Here is a 23,107-nt window from a genome sequence, read left to right as displayed (position 1 = left end):
GTTCTCATAGGTGTAAAGATGCATAAAAATTATTTTAGACTATTTCCACCCAATTTATACCTCCAGGATCCACTTCCACAGGTGAAATTTGCTAAAGTTTGGTTTGTGCAATGTAAAACTTTCAGCATCACTGCAGATGCCCTCGTCAGGCCCCTTGGGGATGACAGCCCCCAGGCTCCTGCTAACCTGCAGTGGTGCAGGAGAGGCCACGCCATTGCTTTCCCAGACCAGCAGAGAAGGGATCCCTCCATCAAGCACCCCAAAGGCAGCCAGCAGAGCTCATAAATCACAAGCTCTCTGTCCCAAAGCATTCACAAAACTAAAGGAAAAAAAAAAAAAAAAGGAAATAAAATCTCTCCTGGTCTGTGTTCTCTAAAGCAGAGATCAAGCCAAGGCTTCAAATTGTATGTATCAGTATAGGTCTATTGATTCAAGAGATGACTCAACTTCAAAAAAGTCTCTTGCGCAAGGTCGTGGGCTGTAGCAAAGAATCGCTCTGAGCACAGGTTTTCTTACATGAAAAACACACCTTTAGCCACTCCCTATCCCTTTTCTTGGCTGTGCATTTTTGTAAGTTTACCTTCCTTACAACACATTAATCTAAAATGCAAATGCTTGGATACCCTGCCAGACTTTGGATGCAGGGTGTCTGTCCAGGCCTTCAGGCTCTAAATTTCTAATTACAAAACACTCCACAGTATAGTTCATGAGATAGAAATAAGGGCCCCATCAAAAGCCTAGCACAGAATTTCAGGAGTCTGGAGAGTAAATGGGAGAGAGATTGCTGGACAAGGGAGGAACAATCAGCAGTCCTGGATTTTTCAGCAGAAAAATCTCAATCTTATGGACCCAGAGGAACCATCAGGTTTGAAAGAATTAGAAGCTGTTTTGCTGTGCTGGAGAAAATTTACTGAAAACAGAAAAGCCAAACTTCTGAAAGTTATGTCTCTTGGAGAGCATGGGGAGCAGGGAGGTCCATCAGGAGACTGAAAGGTGGAAAGATAAGAGACACAAGATGGGCAGGCAAACAGGGTGAAAACACAAGTGCCTCCTTTGCCTGATGGCTAGTTTCCAATCATAAATACATTGCAAAAGGAAACCTTTTGTGTGGGAAAACACAACATCCAGCTCATCTCCATTCTATCAGGGCACAGCTTATCCCTAGGAGAGGAAAAAGAAGATCAAAGGAAAAGATTAAAGGAAGCAATATTCAATTTTAAACACAGTCTTAACATGATAGAAAGGAATAGTAAGAGCAGCTGAAAGACACTCAGGGTCTGGGAGAGACATCTTGGCTGAAGGTATTGCAGTGTTTTCCATATTTGTCAGTTTTATTTTTAAACACCGAGAGCCTTTGCTTGATCAACACTTCCTTGTAAAAGAAGGAAGCAGAGGAGGAGTGAGGGGCTGTGGGGAGAGAGGCAAATGAGGTTGGAAATTGATGATCTTCCCAGCCATGAAAGTCAAAATTCCGTCTTGAAACCGAATCCTCCTGGAATGCTACACAGGCATGGGGGAAAAGGGGAGGGAAGGAAAGAAAGAAGATTTATTACTTAAGCAGAACTGAAATTCTGATGAGAAAAAGAACTGTTCAATCCACGTCTGAATGTCAACGGCAGATCTGAAACTGGGTTTATCATATTTCTCTCTCCTTTGCTCTCATTAAAAAAAATACAGGGAAGGTGCTTGGGGTTTTTAAAGACAGGGAAAAAAACACTGAAGTCCCTTTATCGTATGAAGCCCTGAACTCTTATATTCCATTTATAGCTCAAGCTGGAATGACATCCCCCTTGATTAGCAAGCTGTCCAATCCAGCTGCATGTGTCAGGACTGTATGAGGCACTAAGTGAAATATATATATGCCCTTATAGAGTTTAGCACATTGGGTCCACCTCCAGGGCACAGGCTGTAGCTCATTCTGACCACTGCTCCTCTCACGGGAATCACTTTTAAGATTTGGTTTTGGGTTTGTTTTTTTTAAGTTTTTTATTGGGGGGCACCTTTAATTTCAAGTTTAAGTGACACCAAATGGCACCAAAGAAGGACGTAAAGAAACCAGCGGCAGCCGCAGCACCAGCACCCGCACCCGCTCCAGCACCAGCACCTGCACCAGCTAAACCCAAAGAACCAGCAATCGATCTCAAGAGCATCAAGGTAAATGGCTGAACGTGTGCTGATCGCGAACCCAAAGTGCTCCTAAAGCGGAAAGTTAGCAGAGTCCCAGCTGAGACCTGCAGTGAAATGTTGTGTGTTTGGTTCCGGTTTGGGGACTGCAGTGAAATGAATGAGTACCCTCAGTCAATGGATTTGTTGACCTGCCTGAGCTTTTGATTATTTTAGCAGTAGGGGGGTTGTAAGGCATGGCGCATGATTTAACACAAGAGTGAAGCCTGATGATATTAAAAATATTTTGGAGTGTGGCCCTCAGAACTTTTTACCAAATCAGTATCAGTCTGACTTGTTTGGTAAAGCTAAATTTAAAAAGGAAAAAAACAACCAACACTACCCCCACCCCCAAAAAAAAAACCTTAAAGTAGGTGCATGAGGACAGGAAAGGGTTACTGAAGCTTGAAATGCAATGTTTTCCCATACTGCTGTACTAAACCCAAACCTTATTTTGCAGTTTCCCCTCAAATTCCTTTCCAAATTTTTGCAACCTGATGACTCTTTGGTCATGTGTTTTGAGATCATCATGGCTGATCTTCAAAAACAGAAGCAAAACAGATTAAAAAGAGGGATTTAGTCGTTTCATCTATTTTCTTTTCATTTTCATTGTACAGCAAACATTGATAGAAATCATGAGCTGGAAAGCCATGGATGGAAGCACTTCAAGTGATTTCCTCTCACCTTTATGTATTTGCTCAGAATTTGAAATTTGCTGCAAATTAAAAGCAACAAAGAGGAATAATCTTTCAGTGGTTTCCCTCTAACTGCAATTCCATTCGATCTCATACTGTCTTTAGACTTTGGATGCCAATCAACGTCACTGATTGTTGCCTTGACCCTTCAAAGAAAACTCCTCCATGTTGGGAAATTCTTTACTTAGGAAAGAGGAGAAGGAGGTTAAGTGGTTAAAGAGATGAAAAGACAGACCAGTTTCTCTGGGTGGGACTATAAATAGTTATTCTCCACCTACCTGGCAAGCTCATTGGCCGCAGGACCAATTTGCTAATTTCTACATATGGAATCGTGCCTATTATGGAGAAAAGAAGGAGTACAAAGACTTCTAATAGGACCTACTCATTTTCATCTCATGATGAATTCTGTTTCAGGTATCTTAATACATATAGTCCCAAGATCATGACCCATTTAGTGAAATTTCTTGAAGTTTACTTTAATTTTCACAACCAGTAGTCAGTATTTTTCTGAAGCAGTGTGTAGCTTCTCATAAGACTGAAACTGAACCCATTGGCAAAGCAAAACAAGAGCAAGAGGAAAAGAAAGAAAAGACATTTTAAAATACTTTGAGTGATCATCATAAAGGCTACACAAAAAGCCCACTGTTTGAGAATACTGTCTGAAAATTAGATTAGACCTCACATTTCACTCATCTCCAGAGATGAAGGGGAATGCAAGCTATATTTCCTAATAAATAATTTAATATTATTTGATAGCTTTCTATGTCCAGTTCATTAGAAGAAAATAGAATTTTCAACTCCAGTGATCCTAGCTAATCTATCTTTACATTAATAGACTTAATAGTGTATTACCAGCTAAAAAATGGCAGGCTGCAGTCTGAAGCATCTCTGCAGTTCACTGCTTTACCCAGACAGCTTTCTATAATGGCAAGAAATACATACTGGTAGCACAGAGACAATGCTCAAGGTTTTGTCATATTCAGACTGATAAAAGAAGATAGTCTTCCTAAATTCTCTTTCTTTTGAAAGATAATATCAGGCAAAATATTTTCCTCTCTGAAGGGGGGGAAGAACCTGGGCTAGTCAGACAAAACTATTATTTTAACACTAATGGCAGCATATAAGCATTACTATTCCTGTTTGCAAATAAGTGAAGATATGGGCAGCATGATGGAGGTTAGAGGACTACCCTGCAATGCGGTGGGTGGCACAGCCCCCTCCTCTGCATGCTTATCGCTAGCATGTATCTGTCTACAAGCATCTCCTCCACTCTGCATCATGCCCTTACCAGGCAAGGAGCAGGATGCCTCAAAGGTGCTGCAAGGGTGGATGGATCCCCCCCCCAGCAGTGGGGGGAGCCTAACTGACCACACAGCCATGGCTGAAGGTAATGCAGAAACCCGCGCTGCTCACAAGGGTGACACACATCCCCTCTATCCCTTACCTTCCATTCTCACCTCAGACTCCACATCTATCGAGGGCTGCCCAGGCAGAGTGCGGCACCTGCAGTGCTGGGCTCTTCAAGAAGCCACCAGGAACAACCATGGTGCCTTTCATCCTGCCTTAGAGCAGGGGCAGGGACTGGACAACCTCCCAAGATCCCCACCAGCCACCCTGGGTTATCCTTTTTCACCCTTTGAGAGCTCAGGCAGTGAAGGGAAACAATGTCTTCTTACAAGTAATTTGCCTGGAAGATGTGGCAGAGTCAGGAATCAAATTTTTCTCTTAGCCCAGTCTCTTAATAAGCATTAATTAATCCTGAATCCTTCCATTCAGCCACCAAAGCCTCAGCATGGGAAAAGGCACAGCACAATTTCCAGCAAAACTTTGGAGCCAGGGAGTACTTAAAACTAAGCTTTTCACTGGAACTTGGTGAACAATCCTGTCCTGGGGCTCTTTGCACTGATTTACCAGGCGTGGAGTCAAATCCTCCAGCACTTTGAACAAGGGCATCAAGTGGGCTCCCCTCCACTCCTCAAGAGAATTAGCAGCCACGCCAGAGGTGGCTACTAATGAGAGGTGATAGGGAATGCCAGGTTGCATTGCAATGATTTAGCAAGCTACACAGCAGGCAAACACACAGAAAGGCTTTGTAGCTTTTAAAAAAGAGACATCCAAGCCCCTTCTAACTGTTACAGCTGGAGTGGGTAAGGGTAGAGCTGCCTAATAAGGGTTTAGAGTAGCCAAATAAGCCACATTTGCCAGTGCACTTCATTTTAAATTGGCATCAAAGATCATAATATTCTCCAAAGCAAACAAGAAGGTGGTTTACAAACATGGGGAATGATTCTTTGGGTGGTACCCCTCCTCTCAGATGCCATATATTCAGGGAATGGTTTTCTGAGCCTTTTGGGGTGCACACTTTGAAAGTTAGGGTTGGTTTTTTTTTTTCTCCTCCCTTAAGAGGTCTCAAGCTGGGTTCTTGCAAATGCAAGCAGCCCAAAATTGCCTGTCACCATCAGAAGTTGTGAGCAGCCTTTTTTTCTTCCCCCCTCACTTTAAATTAACGCAATTAAAGCAAACATTTGGTGATTTGCTAGTACTAACAGCAACTGGTATGGAATTTTCTATTTTTGAGCACCATCTATTGACTATAAAACTGAGTAACAGGAATACCCAACTGCTAAAGACTCGATCCCTTAAAGTCAGCCCTTTCTAACTCACCTTAGGTTACAGCACAACAACCACAGGAAGAGAGTCAAGGCAGGGAGAAAGAATTTGTTTTTAAATGGAACTGTAAAGATCCATTTCCCCCTCTTCAGGAAACAACATAGAACTCAATCTGCTTTGCACAAGCTTTTCCAGATCAAATTTATATTTCCAGTTTTGCTTATTACTAGCATGGCTTGGATTTGAACAACAGGTACAAAGGTTAAAGATTAAATTATAACTGAGAAGAGAAGAACAGGGTGATGGATGCATCTGAGAGTTACCACCAGGAACCAACCCTGATTAAAAGCAAAATGACCATATGGGTCATTTTCTTAAGAGACCCCCAAGAATTCTGTAGTTAAAACTGGCCAAGGACACTCCCAAAAAGATAGGTTATCTGTTTTCTCAGCTTCCTTCTCCCACACAAGCCTGAAGTGAGAAGAAACATTGAGTTGATGAACAGCACTACCATGGGTCTGTGTTTGCAATAACTGGGATGAGACATTAATGATGAGGATGTCTCGTGCTTGGTTTTGCAACTGAGGCAGTGGGAAATGGATAAACTTCATATTGCTCAAATCAGTTTAACTCTGTCCCTATCACCAACAGGAAAAGTGTGTTGTTTTGGGTTTGTTTTTTTTTTACTGTAAATTTAAGAGCCCTTCCCAGCACACGCAACTAGTCCTTGGACCGAGCTCAGGCTCATAGCATTAACAGTAATGTTTAGGGATCTGGGATGCCGGAGATCCTGAGTGCAGTACTTCATAGGCTTCTGCTCTGCAGATGGTGATCTGAACCCTGATCTGGTGTCACACCAAGCCCTTTACTGATACACCTGACTATCTTCTCTCGAGCAGAGACAGAGATTGTGTTTTTGCAAGTATCCATGGTCTAAGTGATGTTCATTTGGTACACAAGGCTTCCCATGCTGGTGTTTTCAAGACTGAAATCCTAGGACACCAATTAGGCCATGCCCAACTGCAGATAAGCCACCTACATCTTTAGGGGAAAAATAATTAAAAGCTATCAACTAGTAAAGACTTGCTAAGGCCTTGTGTAACCGTGTGATGCATGCTGAAGCTTGCTGCATGGAAACAAACCTGTGTGATCATTTTTTTTTAAATATAGAGCTCTTAAGGCAGTAAAAAGTGTTTCTCCAAGTGTCCTTAATTCTTATGACATTCACTACTCAAGTAGGTCATCTCTGAAAAGCCATTGCGTTGGACATAACCAGAAAGAGATAAACCGACTAAAATGCACTGACAGAAAGCTTCTGGGCTGGAGGGCAAACAGGACTGCAAATGTCAGCTGAAGCGCTTGGAGAGCTATTACGCTGCAGACAAACTCCATGTGAAGCTGTGGAGTGAGAACACGAATGTTAGCAGTAGCTTCACTCATAGTGCTAAGGGATTTCTTGGAACTGGCAGGTTTTTGCCTGAAATTTTTGGCACAGGCCTTCAGATTATGCTTAACCCAGTTCCAGTGGGGACTCCAGAAAGATTCCCCAGGACTGATATACCCATTGGACAAGGCGACCAGTCCCAAGTGCCCTTTCAGGTAGGAAGGGGACAAGTGCAAATATGACTTAGCCTTAAGAGATGTAAAGGTGCCTATCCGACGCCATCCAGACCAGCTTCCTGCTACTGCTTTGACCATGGAGAAAAAGCATCATTCAGCATTCACCCCAGAGCAGTGTAGCCCCAGCGAAATCCCTTGCCCCTATGAACCCCCTGTGCCAGACCCACATTGGTGGCAGCTGCTAAATCACTACATGGGCAAGGCATGGCATAAAGGTACCCCAGGACAGGTAACGTGGACATCAGACTCAGCTACACATCAAGACATCCCTTCAAGGACACTGGAGAAAAACAGAAGGAAAAGCAAACAGAACAACCACCACTTAGTTTTCTTCACAAAGTTTTCAGAAGCACTTTGCCTCCTTTTCTTCCTAAAGTGCTGCTAAGCAAGAAGTCCCTCAAAAGTAGGAATTGTCCATATATATTAGTAGACTCTTTTTCTTATGTCTGCTAACCTGAAAAGTTATTGGAATTTATTTTTTTTTCTCACAAGACCCATTCTTTGTAATTCACAGCTTTGGCAGCATTTAAAAAAAAAAAAAAATATCTATACCCTTTGGAGGGTCTAGGGAGTGACAAACTTTGGTAGAAACAGTGGAATTTAAAGCAAATTACACAAAGAATAACATTTCAAGAGCTCACAGAGTAATTTCAAGTGATAACAGCAGTTGAGTGGCAGAGCCTTTCTTCCATCAACTAATGAATAAAAAAAATCCCACAATATCTCTAAAAGACTGTTTTAACCACCCTTAGAGTACAGAGAGATTGTAACAGATAGGAACAAGATATTTGAGTTTATCTTACATAAGGCAAGAAGACGGTGACTAATTTAGCCAATGATCAGTAAAGAAAGAAGTTGTCTGTAAGGAGATATGAAACAACCAAGCTGGAAATTTGCCCCCTCTTCGCTGAGGCTTTATTACATCTTATACCCGTTGCCAAAAGCACTGTCAACTGGCTGGTTTACCACATAGCATTTAAATGTCATGTAGCAATAGTTTAAATAATGTTAATACTCTAAGGCTGCCGCTGGGGGGCATGTTGAAACAACAAATCCCTGTGAGAGCAGGGCTCCGAGACCTCACATTTCCTCCCACATCCTCTCGATTATAAACATTCATGCAAAACTAAATGCAATTAGAAAAAGGACACTTTTATAAATAAGCACAGCTGAATGCCCTTCCCCCCATAAAGCTGATGAAATCTTTTCAAAATGGTATGATCAGCAGTGCACATTTCACTCCCAGGCATTTCAGAAGGGCACATTAATTAATTGGCAAGGCTAATCCAAAAGTTTTTGCCCAACTGTAAAGCAACTGTGAAGTTACAAGCTTTAAAGCAAACAAACTGGAAAGTTATGCAGAATGCTTAGAAAAAATTCAAATTCATCTGCAGCTAAGTCCATTAAAGTCAAAGAGATTTTGAAGTATTCTTCCAAACCTCACGGTATCTCACACACTCAATTTTCTCTCTTCTATTAAATGGTGGTCGTTTTTATTCTTTCTTCAATTGTATTTCCAGGCACTCTGTTCTCAAGAGCTCATCTACTTCTAATGTTTCTCCGCCTCATAAAAGACATGAGGCTAAATCCATCAGGCTGTTGATTCTTACTTAAATGAGAAGTAGCCTCTCTAAAATCTGTGGCATCGATCGCACAAGCTATTGAACTGGGGTGACGGACGGGAGAATGACAGCCCGCTTTTCAGAGAGGCTTGAGAGCTGTGTAATCCTGCACTCAGTGATGTCTACCAGAAAATATGTGCAGCTGTATTAATCAAGGAACAGGCACTAATGGTGAGCAGATATCATATGAACTGTAGGCACAATCCTAGCTTTTCTCCGCCCAAAAATAAAATAAAAAAATCCCTCTAGTCCTGAATAGAAGCCTAAATATACAATGAGTATCCTAGGAGACTCTCCAGTTTTCTCCTCTCTGATTTTCCAAGACATCTGATATGTTCTCAGCCTCTTCTACAGAGACAATACCTTGAAATACCTGGTGACTCTCCAATAAAATCCTAAGATGATTCCCTTCTCTGTAATTCACCCAAGGGTTTACAAGCAGATGGAGCAGATGAATGCTTTAACTCCCAGCAACATCTTTTCTCGTGGCTTTTCACCCTGTCCAGACATTTACACATTTACAGTGAGCAGAAAGTGACTGTCAGTCAGCACAGCTGTACCCAGTCCCAGTACTCACCAGCCTAAATAGGTGAGCACAGCACCATGACACAAAGGTCATGGCCATAAGGCCCATGAACCGGTGATTTGCTGGGATATTAGGAACTTCGGTAATAATTTAGAAATAAAGATTTGTGTGAGAATTAGGTCTTCTGCTTAGCTGGTGATTAAGAGTTGCATACAACTCTATCCACCCCACCATACATAACTGGGACCTAGTCAAAATGCCTCTATCTAGCAACAAGATGACTAGAAGGTGGTCACAAACTATACAGGAAAAAGCCTTAATCTTAAAACCAAAACCAAAAAAAAACCAAAACAAAACCCAAGCCCAAAACACACCACCTTTTTCTTTGGCACAGATAACCTTCTGGATAACAACTTTGTCCATAAATAAGGACTATGCTAAGTTAGAGAAATCCAGGTCCTTCTGGTCTTTCCATGTGTTGCAGTTCCTCCAAACTTAGTTCCTCCAAACTCCAAACTTTTAGTATTTCGGGCGGGGGGGGGGGGGGGGGGGGGGGGGCATTGTTTTTTTTAAACCAGACTCCCTGAAATTTCAACATATTCCCTAAAGTCCGGAGACTCTTCATGTCCTCTGACAATGCAGAGAACACTGCCAGGATCAGAACAAAGATCAAATCACTGCAAAATACTTCTTTCTACCTTCTGAAGTTTATGAAAGTTCCTTACAGAATCAGAAATCTTACATTTAATTTCTTTTAAGGAGTGTTTGAAATATTTTTTATATACTGAGGCCATTTGTAAGTGCTCTTACTCAAAGCAAGTAGCATTTAAAGCACCCAACAGACCCTACTGTCTCAAAGCACGGTGATTCAAGTGAATGAAACATGCTCATGCTAGAATATTCCTCCCAACAAAACTCACTCTAGTGAGCTTTTATTCAAGAATCAGTATTGAGATCAAGGGCTGATGTGGTGTGCCAGTGTTTCTTCATCAAAGTTCTGAGCCAAAGTCTTATAAGCTTATATGTAGATCCCTCTCAATTTATACTTATTTGATAGCCCATTCAAGCCAGATGGCTAATCCAGATATCAGTTTTCTACACCCAAGACAAATGCACCCCAATTATGTTCTGCTTGGCATCTTACGGTTTTGGGGATCATTTTTTTTGTAGCCAACCATAAAGCTTATCTGGAGGTAAGAAAAAATGTTCAGGAAACTTTAATCTAAGTTTTCCTTTAAAATAAAATAAAATTAAATCCTGTTTTCAGGGGAACACTTCCCATTTGCAAGCACTGGAGAGCAAGAAGCTGAGAGCAGAAGGAAAATTCCACAAAAGGCAACACACTGTGTTGACCCAGGCAACATTTCAGCTCTGCCAAAGTCTTCAGAAAGCTCCTCTATTAATGCATTGGGACTGATGGCCAAGATCTATATTAGCTTTCTCACTGCTCGAGTTCCAGCCCCAGCCAGTATTAATCAGGAAGTCTGCACTGTGCTAAACCTATGTTAGCTAATTCAGACAAAAGCGTCAACCCACTTTTCTATGCAACCACACCTGATGATGGCTACACTTTGTCCTGAATACATCCAATAGGCCAATAGATTACAAATAGCAGAAAAAACAAAAGTGAAGAATTGGCAGTGGCGCATTTTCATACTCAGTATATTTTCCAGTTATTTCTCAAAAAATGCAAATAATCTGTTTGGATAGAATGGTGAGTTTAGAAAATTCTTTGCAGTCATATCTTTATTTTTTAAAATAGGACGTAGGAGGTTAATGTCTCAAATCCAACCAAATACTTGGACCTATTTTGATTGCTAATTGTTAAAAAAAAAAAAAAAAAAAACAGCCCCACCAAAAAAAACAACAAACAAACAAAACAAAAACAAAACAACAACAGGAAAGTCTGCTTGGATTTCATTCTTTCTTTCAAAGCCCTCAAAATACTGTATAGAGGCATTCACAAAGGTTATGCTTATCTTCAGGGTAACTAAGTGAGCTACAGGAGATTTCCCTCACTAATCACGTTTTGTCATCAAAAAAACAGAAGCAGTGAATGCTCAACAAAGAAAATCAATAGAAATTAGAGAGGGGATTTGAATTTGCAACAGGGAGTCTGTTGTCACACAACAATCCCCACCCCAGCTCCATGACACTCTTGACCCAGTTGATGTGATGGGGAAAGGAAGAATTTTGGAGCCAAGTGTTCTAATCCTTTTACAATATCTCACAGCATCAATTCAGAGATGTGACCTGGGCTTGGAGGGTGCTACATGGAGGGACGAGATCTTTGCTACTGAAGAAGCTACAGCCTCTACCTCCTGCAACCTACCTAGAAACTCGCCACTTGTAGTCCCACCATGACCCTTCCACTCTGCAACCCAAAAAGCAAGTACCCCTTTCCCCACCATGAACAGTCATCCTTCCAGTTCACAAAGTCTTTGGGGGTCTTAGCTTCTATCATGGCTTCTCCCTTGCCTCCACATCACAAAAACCTCAGCAGCACCTCCTCTAACCACACCAGAGAGCTCTGAAGCTGGCATGCTGGTGACCTGCTTAACTCCAGCCCTAGAGGAAGAGTGTCCTGGGGGGTACAGGCTACTGTGAATACAAATTTCCTACTGCCCTGCTGGGTACATCTCCACATCAGCTGCTAACCTAGCAACACAGCTGGATCCAAAATGCATGGATAATTTTTCCCTTAAAAACGTTCAAAATTTGGAAAACGTGACCAGTGCAGAGGAAGAGCTTCACCATCAGACACCACCTCTGTCAGGTTAATCTTCTGCTCATTGCCAACAACTGGATCACACTGCACAGACAAGCAGCAGCACCACTCATCTAACGTTGAGCACTATATTACCCATACAAGGGGTTGAGCAAAGCCCAGCAAAGGTACGAGGACCATCCAGCTGCATCTAGCACTCAACCTGCAAGCCACGTGTAAAACCAGCCAGCGGGGCAAACACGTGGCACCTCTTGCCCTCAGTGCTCCTTGTTCGCTGACTTTACAGCTTATTGGAGAAACAGAATCCTCCCCTATAAGGAAGTCTTGGTAGGTCTGGACAAGGAGTATCTCGTCTTGATGGTACAGACCCAGAAAGTGCTGACATGAATCAGACTTACTGATTGCCACTCCCTGCCCCTCTCCAGCCTCCTAAAAATAGCCATCATAAGATGTCGATCAAGGCATGGAGCCTCCTGTCACTTTGCCCTAAGAAAGCTAAAGAACTCGCCAAGGGGAGGAACCGCTCCTTCTGACACCTAATCCAGGCAATGCCGTCAGCACTGCTGGATAAATAAGGGGAAGAAAGGCCAGGGAAGCAGGACCACTCTTGAGACCTCTCAGCTAATCCCTCCTGCCCGTCTGCTGCTCTGCTTTTCCAACTCTCAACCATGGTGGGTCCACTGGAAAGCTAATGGTTAGCAGCGAGCCAGTGTATTTTACATAAGTAATTTGGGCTTTTCGCTCAAGTTAGTTCTAGGGGAGGGAAGGACAATCCAGAAGACAGTTTAAGTTTGCTTGGCTTTTCTCCTTAAACCTAAAGGACTGTGCGAGGTTTTCTAGTTAGCCTCAAGTTCTGCACCAGGCAATGGTAGATGTGTGGCTACTGGAGCTTCAGACAGAAGGGTTACAAGTTGCTAGTGCTATCTGCTAAGTTGTTTGTGTTTGGGTTTTTTTTTTTAAATTGGATGCAATCTGCTAAAGTGGCAAAGGAAAACAGCAATATTTTTATATAAGAAAATATAATAGTTTAGTACTGTATGAAACAATGTATTGTCAAAAAACTAATTTGAAACACAAACTTCAAGGGATTAGCTTAATTTCTATGTTAATGTAAAAAAAGCTGCTTGTTAAGCAATATTACTTCAAATGGTCTTAATAAAATGGATCTATACTAAAACAGTAAATGACCTGATGGCACAGTAATAACTTCTTTGTTAGTTAAGAGACTTTAGATTTTTGTTGCTTCTAGCCACAACCCCAGCTTTGCCTGGGATGCAGATTTTAATGGAATCTTTAAAAATAGAACTGGTGAGGCATTTTTACAAGGGAAGTTGCTAGTTTGGGTTACTATGGCCTAATAACATTAGGCAAGACAGATATGAGAGCACTTAGGTACTTTGTGCTATTTGCTTTCTCTCAGTGCATTTTCAGCAGTACTAGTTCTCTTTTTTCTCTCTTTTTCTTCCCAACTGCAGTCCTTCACTCCTGACCAAATTAATGGTAAGTGAAATAAAAGTTAAACTTTAACAGGGGGCAGGAAGGGGAACACAATGGCTACCAAATACTAAATATTCACTAGTCCTAACAGCTCTTTTGCTATATGCATTACTTCTGCACATCTGACAGGCCACATTTTTGCTGTTTTGGAAGATGACTCATGGATTGAGCTGGATGCTTTAGCAAACAAACAGGTTCTTCCCCAGCCCCTCCTTCCTAAGCTATTTTTTATGATTGATTTCCTTCCAACAGATCGAGTTCTCCAAGGAGCAACAGGATGGTAAGTTACAAGAGAGCTGATGTGTTTTACATGTACGTGGGTTCAGAGAGGAGCTATGGGCTCAGAAGTTTAACCTTTAAGAAAAGATGAGCTAGGACTTCAGCTGGTATAAATCACCACACTCTTGACTTCAGAGGAGCAGTGCTGACTTAAGCTGAACAAGAATCTGACCATAAATTTACATGTAATTTATCTGGGTGCTGCTGTGCTGCCCAAGCTGAGAAGTTTATGCCATGGTATGAAGAGTAAATACGCTGGTTTTACCAGCTCTACCAACTGAACATTTTTCCTGTACTGGCCATTCACAAGGAGGCCAAAAACGGGTCTTGCATTTGAAAGTCGTAGGGGAAATAGGCAGATGAAGGACAACAGAAAGAGGGAGTGGGCTGAAAATTTAACTTAGCTGCAGTGACATTGCAATTTTACATGAACAGAAAATGCAAGAGGCCTACATGTCACTTTTGCCAGGAGGTGTTATGGAAGGGGAAGAACAAAGGCTGTTTTACTGTAAATGCATTCATGAAGCATGGAAATAGTTAGCAAATAAGTGACTTGTGTAAACTGTTGCTTATAAACACAATAGTCTGGATATGGTGCAATTCTTGAGCCTCTTGCTGTATTCTCTGCTTCGCAAGCCACCAGCAAGATCTAATTTTTTTTTCAATCTACTAGAAAGATCCAATTAAAAATTCTGACATGAGAAAACATTCCCATTGAAGCTGTCAAAATCTAAATTGGAATGTTTTAAATATCCTAAGAGAGGCATCTGGGCTATATTAAATAACACAGGTTTTAAAAAATGTCCAAAATTCAGTAGGAAATATAGTAGACTTCTCACTGGGAACAACGTATTTAGAATGGAAGATAATTTACTAGAAGTCCAGAGAGAGAGGAATAGCTAGAAGTAGGTTTTAAGAGAGAGCCCTAAACTTCCAGAACACCAGCCTGCTCTGGGTTAAACCATCAAAGCAATAAGGAGAGGTACAGTGCAGTAAGTGAGACTGGAAACTTTCCTGCAGTCCAAACACTCCTGGTCACAAATAAAATCATTTGGACTCTTCCTCACTTCTTAATTCTAAAACTTTTACAAAAGGGTTGAGAGGGTTTATGGGAAAATTCCATCAATTCAAAGCTGCTGGCATGTGTAACAAAGCAAAATATTTCTTCCAGCTTCCCTACATATTTCAGATCATCCAGCTGCTGTAATGCTGCAATGACTGAACCAAGCAGTGGAACAATTAAAAGCTACATTAGAGAGGGTGAATTTACCAGGAACAGAGATGTCCCACACTCAGTAACTATTTCCATGCACACAGGCTGACGCACCAGCAGCTGGGTTGTACCCTCCTCAGAGAGAGATTTTAGACGTGCTATTCTGGCAGAGGTATAAACTAGAACTAGCTATATATATATTAAAAAAAAAAAAAAAAGAGAGAGAGAAAGAAAGAGAAAGAAAAAGAAAAACACCAAAGCAAAGATATATTGCAGTGAAATGCATCCCTGAGAGACAAACATAAAATCAGGCCTTTTCTCCAAGCTGGGGAGCAATGTTCAGAATCCAGTGAACATAAAACTCCGTATGATTTACAAAACAGAAAAACTCTCCTGATGGCTTTGCTAATAGCAAACTGGCATTGTTTTATACCTCGCTGTGGCTAAATGTCATTAATGCACCAGGATGAAAGATCGGATCATATGGCATAAATCACTACAGCTCTATCAACCTCAGCTGCTAGAGCAGGAGCTGATATCAAGTTGGTATATTGTAAGGGGAAGCTCTACACAGGTCCAGAAGGCCTTGATTTCATACCCTGCAATAAAAGCTGTAAGGGGAGAGGGTTAGCAGTAAAGGGTTATAGGTCTCTCACATCAGACAGTAAGAGCATTAGTTTCAGATGTATCAGATTACAGCCTAGCAGGCTGACATCCTGTATCAGCAGTTTTACTGGGCGACAGCAACTCCTCCACGAAGGCGGTATATGGATGGCTAAAGCAAGAACCTAAATAACTCTGCGTCACGTGTCCCCAGCACAAGATGAATGAAGACACAATTTGAAATGTGCTTCATTACTCCTAAATCTGCCTCAAGGCACAAAGAACATTTCACCTAAACAAGCTGTGAAACACACAGCCTGTCTAGCTGCTGGAAGCGCATCACGGCCAAGGGAAAGACATTTCACTTGGTTTACTTGGAGCTAAAACACAGCATCGCCGGACACTGCAGTGCAGAAAAGATCAACAGCACAGTCCAAGATGCTCTTGACATATAAGATTCAAAGACAGCTTTTTAGCTAGACCCTTGAATTTCTCCCCCTTCCTCTTTTTTTTTAAAACCACATTTCTCTATTCATTGCAACAAATACTCTGAAAAACCTGAAACATGTAGTAAGATGATTAACATGGAACTTCGCAACAGAAGATGAAGACTGGCAATGCAATGAAGGCAACCATCTGTGCTGATTTGTCTAGGAGAAATGCCTGTACCCCAATTCCTAAATAAGTGAACATTGTGAAATAAGTGAGCATTGATCACTTGGCAGTACTGAAAGAAGCATAATCTGAAGTACTACCACTGGAAATGCTGGATATTCATGCATCTGTAAGAAGCAGGGACAGACCGCAAAGGGCAGCGAAGAGAGGGAACAAACATGGGTAGAAACATCATTATAAGGCAACTTTAAAGGAAAACAAAAATAGAAGCATTTGAAATCCACCTTCAAGTTTCCCATTAGCACCGTGCAGTTGAGATGCTGAGGTTGCAGGCAGGATCCACTGAAGCAGGCAGACGTTTTGCGCTGCTAGGTACTTTGACAGAAGAGTCTCAGTCCTCTGGCAAGATAAGGTGGAGTGGATAATAACATTTTTAACTTCTGGCACTATGTCCTGTAAAGAAACCTGTTCTTGAACGGCAATGTTTGTAGAAAGCTTATCTTTCCCCATGCTTGAAATAACTACGGGGTCAATCACAAAGCTATTGATGGCTATTAGAGCCAGGAAAGCTATGAAAAGTAGATATAAAAGTTTAAAAATAGTGAAACCAAAATGTCAGAGGGGAGGAGTTTTCTTGGGATTGTGGGCCAAAGATTCCCCTGGCTAACTCCCCCGGAGTGGGTGGAACAGTGCCAGGAGAAAACAGGTTCACGTCTCTGTCAATACAACTTGTCAATAGGGAGCTGCCTGGCTCAATTTAACTGTTGCTCTTCCCTTGCAGAATTCAAGGAGGCCTTCCTCCTCTTTGACAGGACTGGCGATGCCAAGATCACCCTGAGTCAGGTTGGTGATATCGTCCGGGCACTGGGGCAGAACCCTACAAATGCTGAAATCAACAAGATCCTGGGCAACCCCAGCAAAGAGGGTAAGTACCCCACAGTCTCTCATGGGCCTCTCTTGAGGCTGAGGAATTGTAATTAGGCAACATCAATAGTCACAGCAGGAGGGAGAGGAGCTTTTGCTCTGATAGGGAGCAAGGAGGACTCTGCAGCAACAATACATGGGATTTCTCCAGTTTCTTTTGAAGAGGATGATGGTGATGGAGAATACAGTGCTCAGACAGAGGAAAACATTCTCCTTAGGATATGGAGAATTCTCTGTAGGGACCATTTTGGTGTCAACTTGGTGGGGTGTAATACACACTCGTTGCTGCCCACAACCCCTTTGTGCCCCAGCCCTTGCTGAGGAGCTGTAAGTCCATTTCTAACATCTGATACAAAGCTCTTCATGTCCTTTCAGTGCAAGATCATCTTCATAAGCCAAGACATGCCCTGGGACTGGAAACCCACCTGTATATTTGTGCTGACTGGGGTGGTCTGCTCAAAGCTGCTACAAACCTGGGCATGCTGAGGCATATGGTGGACATTTATTATAGCGGCCATTTTCCATTTCCTTGTCTCCCTTCCTTTTATCTCTCTCTTAGAGATAAAACAAATGGTAAATACTGTAGTCACCTCCTTCTAACAAGTACCTAGCTGCACGTAATCCCTGATTTCAGTCATGCAGAACCATGTTAAGATGGGCTAAATTATATCCAAACCCTCAGGCCTAGTAAAGGCAGCTTTGAGGAACAATTCAGAAGACCCGAATTAAGCTTTAGCACCAGCAGGAAACACTGAGCAAAGGACTAACACAGAGGTGAGACCATGACAGTACTTTAAGTGACTGCAGCAATAACTAACAGTGATTTTGATATAGCTGGGTAGTAAAATAGTTTCTGTAACGACTGTATATTCAAAAATCTCTTGCATGTTTCCATCTATTATATTTCATTGCTGCCCAGATGAAGGCTGTTCTTTGCAAAGATCCAGGAGGACAAAAAAAAAAAAAAAAAAAAGCGAAAAATTTGGCAGCCTTCCTCCAACAAAAAACATTTGGGGAAGGCCTCACTGAGGACTACAACTTCTGGCTCATGAAAAAAAAGGGGTTAGATGCACTAAGCTTGTTGTCCTTAAACCTCCACACTGAACATGTCAATAGTAAATTTGGACACCACCCCCACTGGACATTCGTATTTTTAATTGCTAATAGTCTCTGCTACCACGTCCAAGAGACCCTGAAGAGGTCAGTAACATGTCAGCAACATCAGGGGTTTGTCTAAGTCATAATGTCCCCCTCCTTACCTTTTCCCACTGTTGGGGCTCAAGCTTTCCGTTTCACTGTATTCTGTAGTTCCCTCACTCCCAAAATCCTTTCAAAGTACTACTCATATAGCAAGTTTCATTTCTGAAAGAAAAATACAACATGCACATAAGCATATAAAATTATGTGAGCTGGAGCAAGGATGTGAAAAATCAGATGGATGTGAAAACTAAGTCCCATGATAAAAGAGAATCCAGATTCTGCAAAGACTAGACTAAGGGATAGAAAGAGGTGTGCAAATGAATTGGGAGGCTCTCCCACATTTCAGGGCAAACATCCAAAAAAAAAACACACACAGAAGTGTCTAGCACGTAGCAACTGGTGATTTCTTTCCAGAGATGAATGCCAAGAAAATTACTTTTGAAGAGTTCCTGCCCATGTTGCAAGCAGCTGCTAACAACAAGGAACAGGGTACCTATGAAGACTTTGTTGAAGGTCTGCGTGTCTTTGACAAGGAAGGCAATGGCACAGTCATGGGGGCTGAACTCCGTCACGTACTGGCTACTCTGGGTAAGGGATTATCATCTCTGTGAGCACTTTAAAAATTGCTGCTGTTTGAAGGCATGAGAGAGGGAGGAAAGATATTCTAACCAGTTTGGAGAGGTAGGAGGCTACAAAGCCAGACAAGACTCTGGGTTTCTTAACTGGGAATCCATAAGGAAGGTAAACGCAAATCTCAGCAGAAAGCTCAAATGAAAAGGTTTGGTTTATTACTTCTAAATTCGGACTAGGGATTAAGAGTGTCTGTTATTTGGGGAGTAGAGAGAAAAGGCTGTATGCTTCAGTGCTGGAACACACACGGATGAAGGTAGAGGATTTGCTGCATAGTTTCTTTACTCCGTAGGAATAACTAGAATCTATATGCATGTGCAGAATTTCTAAAAAAAGTTAAAATTAATAAAGTTCAGTTCATATATAGGTCTTTTTGTTACTAACTCAGAAAATAAGGAAAGCCTTTGGAAAAGCTGTAGGGTTCAGCCTCAGTTGTATGTCTGCAGAAGAATTAACCAAGCTCTCTCCACTGTCCAGGTGAGAAGATGACAGAAGAGGAAGTAGACGAACTCATGAAAGGTCAGGAAGACTCCAATGGCTGCATCAACTATGAGGGTAGGTGCAAGAGTTCAATACCCTCTCATCCTATATTTCTTCTCTCCCTCCCAGAGTGTCATTGCGGTCAGCTTTTAGATTCTTAGGCAAACCAGTTAGACAAAGCTACAGCTGACTTAGGTTGAAGGCTTATGCATGAAAACAGCTGTTGCAATATGCTTAGCCTGCATTCACAGCACTCAAAAAAAATAGATTCATCCAGAGCAGTGATGGCTACTTGGGTCAATGCCAGATCTCTAGGCTCTCTGAACTTCTATAGAGCAGCTGCAGTGGTCAGAACCAATCCTATAGGTAATACTTAGACAAAGTGCTCTATTCGTCGTATCACATTTAAGCAGGAAGAGAATTTGATTTGTACAACGTTAAACACTTAGAACTCTCTATCACATAGCTGGGTCAAATCTGATCAGGAACATGTGTTTCTAATGCCATCAGCTCATGAACAGCTGTTATTTTTAAAGTTATTTCCCAAAGTAACATTTGATGTTCCTTCTAACTAGCATATCTGTATTTTTCCACAGCGTTCGTAAAGCACATCTTGTCTGTCTAAGTGGACCTCCTCAGATACCAATCGGTATGTTCTTCTTTTTTGCACACTTAACCTTGTCTGTTTGCTATGCTTAAAGGCTTATACGTGCCCATGGCCAGATATAAGGCTACAAACCAACATGACACCATCTCCCCAGTGATACAGATAGAACAAAACGAGACTGTTGTCCAAGAGCAAAGAAAATAGGAGTGAGGATTCCTGGATCTTGCTCACAGCTCCATAACCAGTTGGAAACTGTGTTTAGTGGATTTTTCAAACATACCCAAACTGTGAAAAGAAATGCTCAGTTTATTCACGAGCATGGAAATTCTCGGAATTAAATATCACCCTAGATCTCTGTTGTCATACAAAAATAGAGTTTAAGCTATGCAAACAGACAGCCTGAGACATTTACCATATAAGCATGTTGAGATTTAAAAAAAAAAAAAAGGAAATCAAAGCAACACCTTCTGATAATTTGTAGATTTCTGTAATGACACAGTAGCCTGAATACTTGTATGAACTACTGAGAACAGCTCTTCAAACAAAATAATCATCTGAAAAGAGTATTCTGACAGTCACAATCAATAGCCAAAAGTGGACTTCAAAAGTATCCAATCATTTAGCAGTTCTTCTACAAGTAGGGAAAAAGCAACCACCTTGATATGCTGCTATTTTGTCCAAAGAAAAACCCAGCAGCTGTCTTTAAAATGCAAACATAAAATATCGTGGGTCTGTGGGCTTATTCGAACTGTTAGTTATTCCAGCCCAGGAAAGACATATTCCCAACTCCTGTATGAAACAACAAATCCTCAAAACAGAAAGCAAGGGCTCAGTTTGTCATTTTGCAAGTGTTTTTTCAGCCAACGTTGATTTCAAGTCCAACTCTCCCGTTTCTTCCCAGAAGTCAAATTCAGAAAGACCAGATGGCACTTGAGATTTGCCTGAGATTCTTCCTCAGTCTGTCACCATCAACATGGAAACTGCATAGAACTGGATGATCTGCCTCCAACCCCACCACTTTTTACGAGTGCATCCATAGGTATCACCTCTGGGTCACTACATGTTCATTTAAAAAAACTGAACCCTCACCAAGGCAAGCTAGATGGGATAAACTGCTAGCATCCAGGATCCATCCATCCCAAGCATCTCTTTCCATGTTGTTTGCATTGAAACAATGTAATCTCTTGGAAAAATAAAGCATCAATAAATCTCTGTAGTCATTTTGTGGCTATAAAGTTTTTTTTTTCCTCTAAAGCTGTTCAAACCCACTCAGAGCAGCACTCAGCACTTAATTTATTTTTCTGTATACTGTATTTCAGAAAATAAAGGTTTATGAAAAAAATAAATAAAATAGACATCTCCAGGAGGTCATTCTACTTAATCTGAATGAGTTTTCTTTGGGGACTGGGAGAAGGATTAATTAGGGAACTAACACCTACATCAGCACTTAAACATTTTTGGGAGGAGATCCGGTAGCTGGTGTCAGTAGCTCCCAAGGTGGCACCTGCCATAGCACACCAGGCAAGACTCAAAACCAGCCAGGGTGGCTCTGCTGTGGGGGGAATCACAAAGAGGCACTCTTCCCAGCAAAATCTTCTCCATAATGCTGCAACAGCAGGTCCATAGCACTATTAGGAAGGCATCCTAGCTATTGCCTGTATTTATAGCTTTATGGACAACTAGAAAAAACAATGAGAAATATCATCCCCAGAAGACTCTTTATCTGGGAACCAGCCCTGGGGCTGTCATTCCCTGGGCCATGGCAACAGGAGTCCAATTACCTCTTCTGCAGTGACAGTGGGAACAGCCATCGCTCGGGGAAGTATTGTTACCTGCACACTCCTGCCCTTAAATGCAGCTCCTCTCCCTTTCCCTTAAGTGTTCATGAAACTGCCTTAATCCCCATCTGCATGTCAGCTTGTTCTATTAAAATCCAACTTTGCCTTATTAAATTACTATGCATGAAATGACCATAATTCAAGTGCCAACAGGTGCAGCAGGGTGCAGTGGGGGCAGCTGGCACCAGAATAAACCACAGCCGTTGAAACAGCAGCTGCCTCTTTTCTGAGGCTTCCCAAAAAAACCCTCCCATTTAAACCCTCACCATGCTGGTAAACAGGGCCAAACGAATCTCTGAATTATACCTTCCCAGCGACTTAAGCCAGCAGGTAGTTTACAGGGGGTTGCAGTTGCTACATGCACAATGTGAAAAACCCTTGACAGAAGAAAGGGGGGGGAAGGAACGGGAAGAAGTTATTTAACCTTATCCTATAAAAAGTGCGAGATACATTAAGGTAAGTTACAAGTCATTTATAGGGACTCAGGGCTTTTCTCAAGGGACTGCTAGACACCCTACTGTTCTTCAACACACTGCCCATACACACGTGCTCCATGTGGTTCCTCTTTCCAAGAAACTGTAGATCTCAGTTGCTGGGAAAGCAAACAAACAAAAACCAAAACAACATTTCACCATATATGCTGTCAGCCTCCTTTTTACACCGCCCTTTTACACTGCATTGACATGCAGTCACAGAACCAGCCTAGTCCAAGGTTGGATCCAGCACTAAAGGAAAGGCTGAAATTTCCATTTTACTCTCCTTTCTGAAATTGCAAGTTTTATTAACTTCTAAAATATTTGGGGCCCAAGCCCAAATGACTAAAAAAATGGGATGACTTCTCATCAGTGCAGAACTATACAGACTTTTAAGCCACCCATTTTTAAAAACTCTCATTGATATTTTTATTTAAAACAAAATGCCAGATTGTGGGACATAACCAGCTTGACAGTATTTCTCTGAATTATAATTGCAAGGAATCAAGGTAACACTACTCTCACTCCTCAAACCAGAAATTATTTTTACAGACAAAACAGACGAAAACAAAGAGAATACTCCTTTCCCATTAAACTGAGACTGAGTCTCAAAGTATTTCATAGAGCTGCACAGGGAATGGATTTTTATGCTATCCAAAGGTTTTCATAATTTTAAAACATCCCCACCCTAAATTTAGACAGAGACAAATATCTGAAAAAAATATTCATGTTCTTATGAGACAAAAACATTTTGGGGTGATCTTAAATAATTAAGTCATTTGCA

At 41.6% G+C, this 23,107-nt stretch overlaps 1 protein-coding gene across 2 annotated transcripts; it reads left to right on the top strand.

Annotated features, from left to right (window-relative positions):
• Nucleotides 1-1,879: 1,879 nt before the first annotated feature.
• Nucleotides 1,880-21,388, top strand: MYL1 (myosin light chain 1). Of its 2 annotated transcripts, none has more exons than XM_082484611.1 (7): nucleotides 1,880-2,154; nucleotides 13,714-13,741; nucleotides 16,953-17,096; nucleotides 18,710-18,883; nucleotides 19,403-19,480; nucleotides 20,002-20,054; nucleotides 20,914-21,388. In XM_082484611.1, exons 1-6 carry the CDS (start codon nucleotides 2,029-2,031, stop codon nucleotides 20,028-20,030), a joined length of 579 nt encoding a protein of 192 aa, XP_082340737.1. In that variant the 5' UTR covers nucleotides 1,880-2,028; the 3' UTR covers nucleotides 20,031-20,054; nucleotides 20,914-21,388. The 2 variants fall into 2 exon arrangements, with proteins under 2 accessions (XP_082340737.1, XP_082340738.1); XM_082484612.1 differs by lacking the exons at nucleotides 1,880-2,154; nucleotides 13,714-13,741 and adding exons at nucleotides 12,489-12,635; nucleotides 13,440-13,464.
• The last annotated feature ends 1,719 nt before the right edge of the window (nucleotides 21,389-23,107 follow it).

The sequence above is a fragment of the Vanellus vanellus genome, assembly GCF_965231255.1.
Source record: "Vanellus vanellus genome assembly, chromosome: 5".
In the NCBI taxonomy this organism is placed as follows: domain Eukaryota; kingdom Metazoa; phylum Chordata; class Aves; order Charadriiformes; family Charadriidae; genus Vanellus; species Vanellus vanellus.
This window is presented reverse-complemented; position numbering and strand designations above follow the sequence as displayed.

Excerpts from the sequence above, each read along its gene's own strand:
- MYL1 (XM_082484611.1), top strand. The coding sequence starts at position 2,029 with ATGGCACCAAAGAAGGACGTAAAGAAACCAGCGGCAGCCGCAGCACCA. Across the intron at positions 13,742-16,952 it reads CTCCAAGGAGCAACAGGATG|AATTCAAGGAGGCCTTCCTC; the intron begins GTAAGTTACAAG and ends CTTCCCTTGCAG. Across the intron at positions 18,884-19,402 it reads TCACGTACTGGCTACTCTGG|GTGAGAAGATGACAGAAGAG; the intron begins GTAAGGGATTAT and ends TCCACTGTCCAG.